The sequence below is a fragment of the Haemaphysalis longicornis genome, unplaced genomic scaffold (genome assembly GCF_048455015.1).
Source record: "Haemaphysalis longicornis isolate Haplotype H1 unplaced genomic scaffold, Haemaphysalis longicornis Haplotype H1 scaffold_4, whole genome shotgun sequence".
In the NCBI taxonomy this organism is placed as follows: Eukaryota; Metazoa; Arthropoda; class Arachnida; order Ixodida; family Ixodidae; genus Haemaphysalis; species Haemaphysalis longicornis.
The window spans coordinates 211,691,804-211,693,023 of record NW_027526361.1 but is presented as its reverse complement, the minus strand read 5'-3'; the positions used below and the strand labels follow the sequence as shown (position 1 = coordinate 211,693,023).

Genomic DNA, 1,220 nt, shown 5'->3' with positions numbered 1-1,220 from the left:
CGCAAGATGACATAAACTCTGAAGGAGTAACTGAATGCAAGCAAACCTCAAACTGAACAAACTGAAGTTATTCAAAGCGCATTTTGAGAATTAGGGCACTTTCAACAAATGTGCTTTTCCTCATGATAGAATGCATTTTCTCTACGCTTTATATATGCTTCACGGACCATTTCAACAAAATGACGCGTGATGTATCGGTCAGGGAATTTCAACTAAAATGGTCATGGAAAACCTGGAAAAGTCAGGGAAATTGAATTAGGGGATTCGCTAGACACCCTATTTTTGTATCTCAAGGGCTTGTCGGTTGCCATGATTCTAGGCACAGATTTTATCGCAGATGCTGCTATGCGGTTGGACATCAGGGCTGGCGGTTACTACCTTGGCGACGACCCAAGTTTCTTCCCGTTTGAGACCTCAGCGGGCCCACCACTACCCTGCAGGCCTCACGCTGCTTTGCCGACTGAAAGCCTGCCGGCAGACTTGTTACAGGAGCTGCCGAATTTCAAGGGAACGTCGTTTCAGCGCAGACAGCTCGAAGCCTTCCTGTGCCAGTATGCAGACATGTTCACGGAAAAACCAGGGGAAACGGATGTCTTGCAGCATCGCATCGACACTGGGGACGCGAAACCATGGCGATGCAGCCCAAGACCAATGTACGCCCCCAAGAGAGCGCTTTTCGACAAAGCCTTGAACGAGAAGCTCGACACCGCCGTCATTCGTCCATCAAAGAGTCCTTGGGCGTTTCCCGTCGTCCCAGCCGGCAAGAAAGACGGATCTATGCGAATCTGTGTTGAGTTCCGAAAACTGAATGCCATGACTGAATGAGATGCCTATCCGTTCCCGTCGGTGAACGAAATAACGTATGCCGTGGCAGGCGCGAAGTTTTTGACGACCTTGGATTGTTCACTCGGCTATTTAGTAATAGAAATGCACCCAGACGATGTACCGAAGACCGCGTTTACATGTCACCGGGGGTTGTTTGAATTTGTGCGTATGCCTTTCGGTCTAAGCAATAGCCCCAGTTCATATCAAGGGATGATGGATATTGTTCTGGGTGACGCGAAACACGAATTCGCTCTGTGCTATCTCGACGACGTCACTCTCTTATCACGCTCGTTCGAGGAACATGTGGAACATTTGCAGATAGTGCTACAGCGCATGCACGCGGCCGGGCTGACTATACATCCCGGCAAAGTACAGCTGGCCGGGGAAAAAATCAA

The 1,220-nt window shown here is 49.4% G+C and overlaps 1 protein-coding gene across 1 annotated transcript; it reads left to right on the top strand.

Annotated features, from left to right (window-relative positions):
- The first annotated feature begins 309 nt into the window (after positions 1-309).
- Positions 310-825, top strand: LOC144180206 (uncharacterized). The gene has a single exon (XM_077708588.1). The coding sequence runs from the start codon at positions 310-312 to the stop codon at positions 823-825; it is 516 nt and encodes a 171-aa protein (XP_077564714.1).
- Positions 826-1,220: the final 395 nt, after the last annotated feature.

Excerpts from the sequence above, each read along its gene's own strand:
- LOC144180206 (XM_077708588.1), top strand. The coding sequence starts at position 310 with ATGATTCTAGGCACAGATTTTATCGCAGATGCTGCTATGCGGTTGGAC.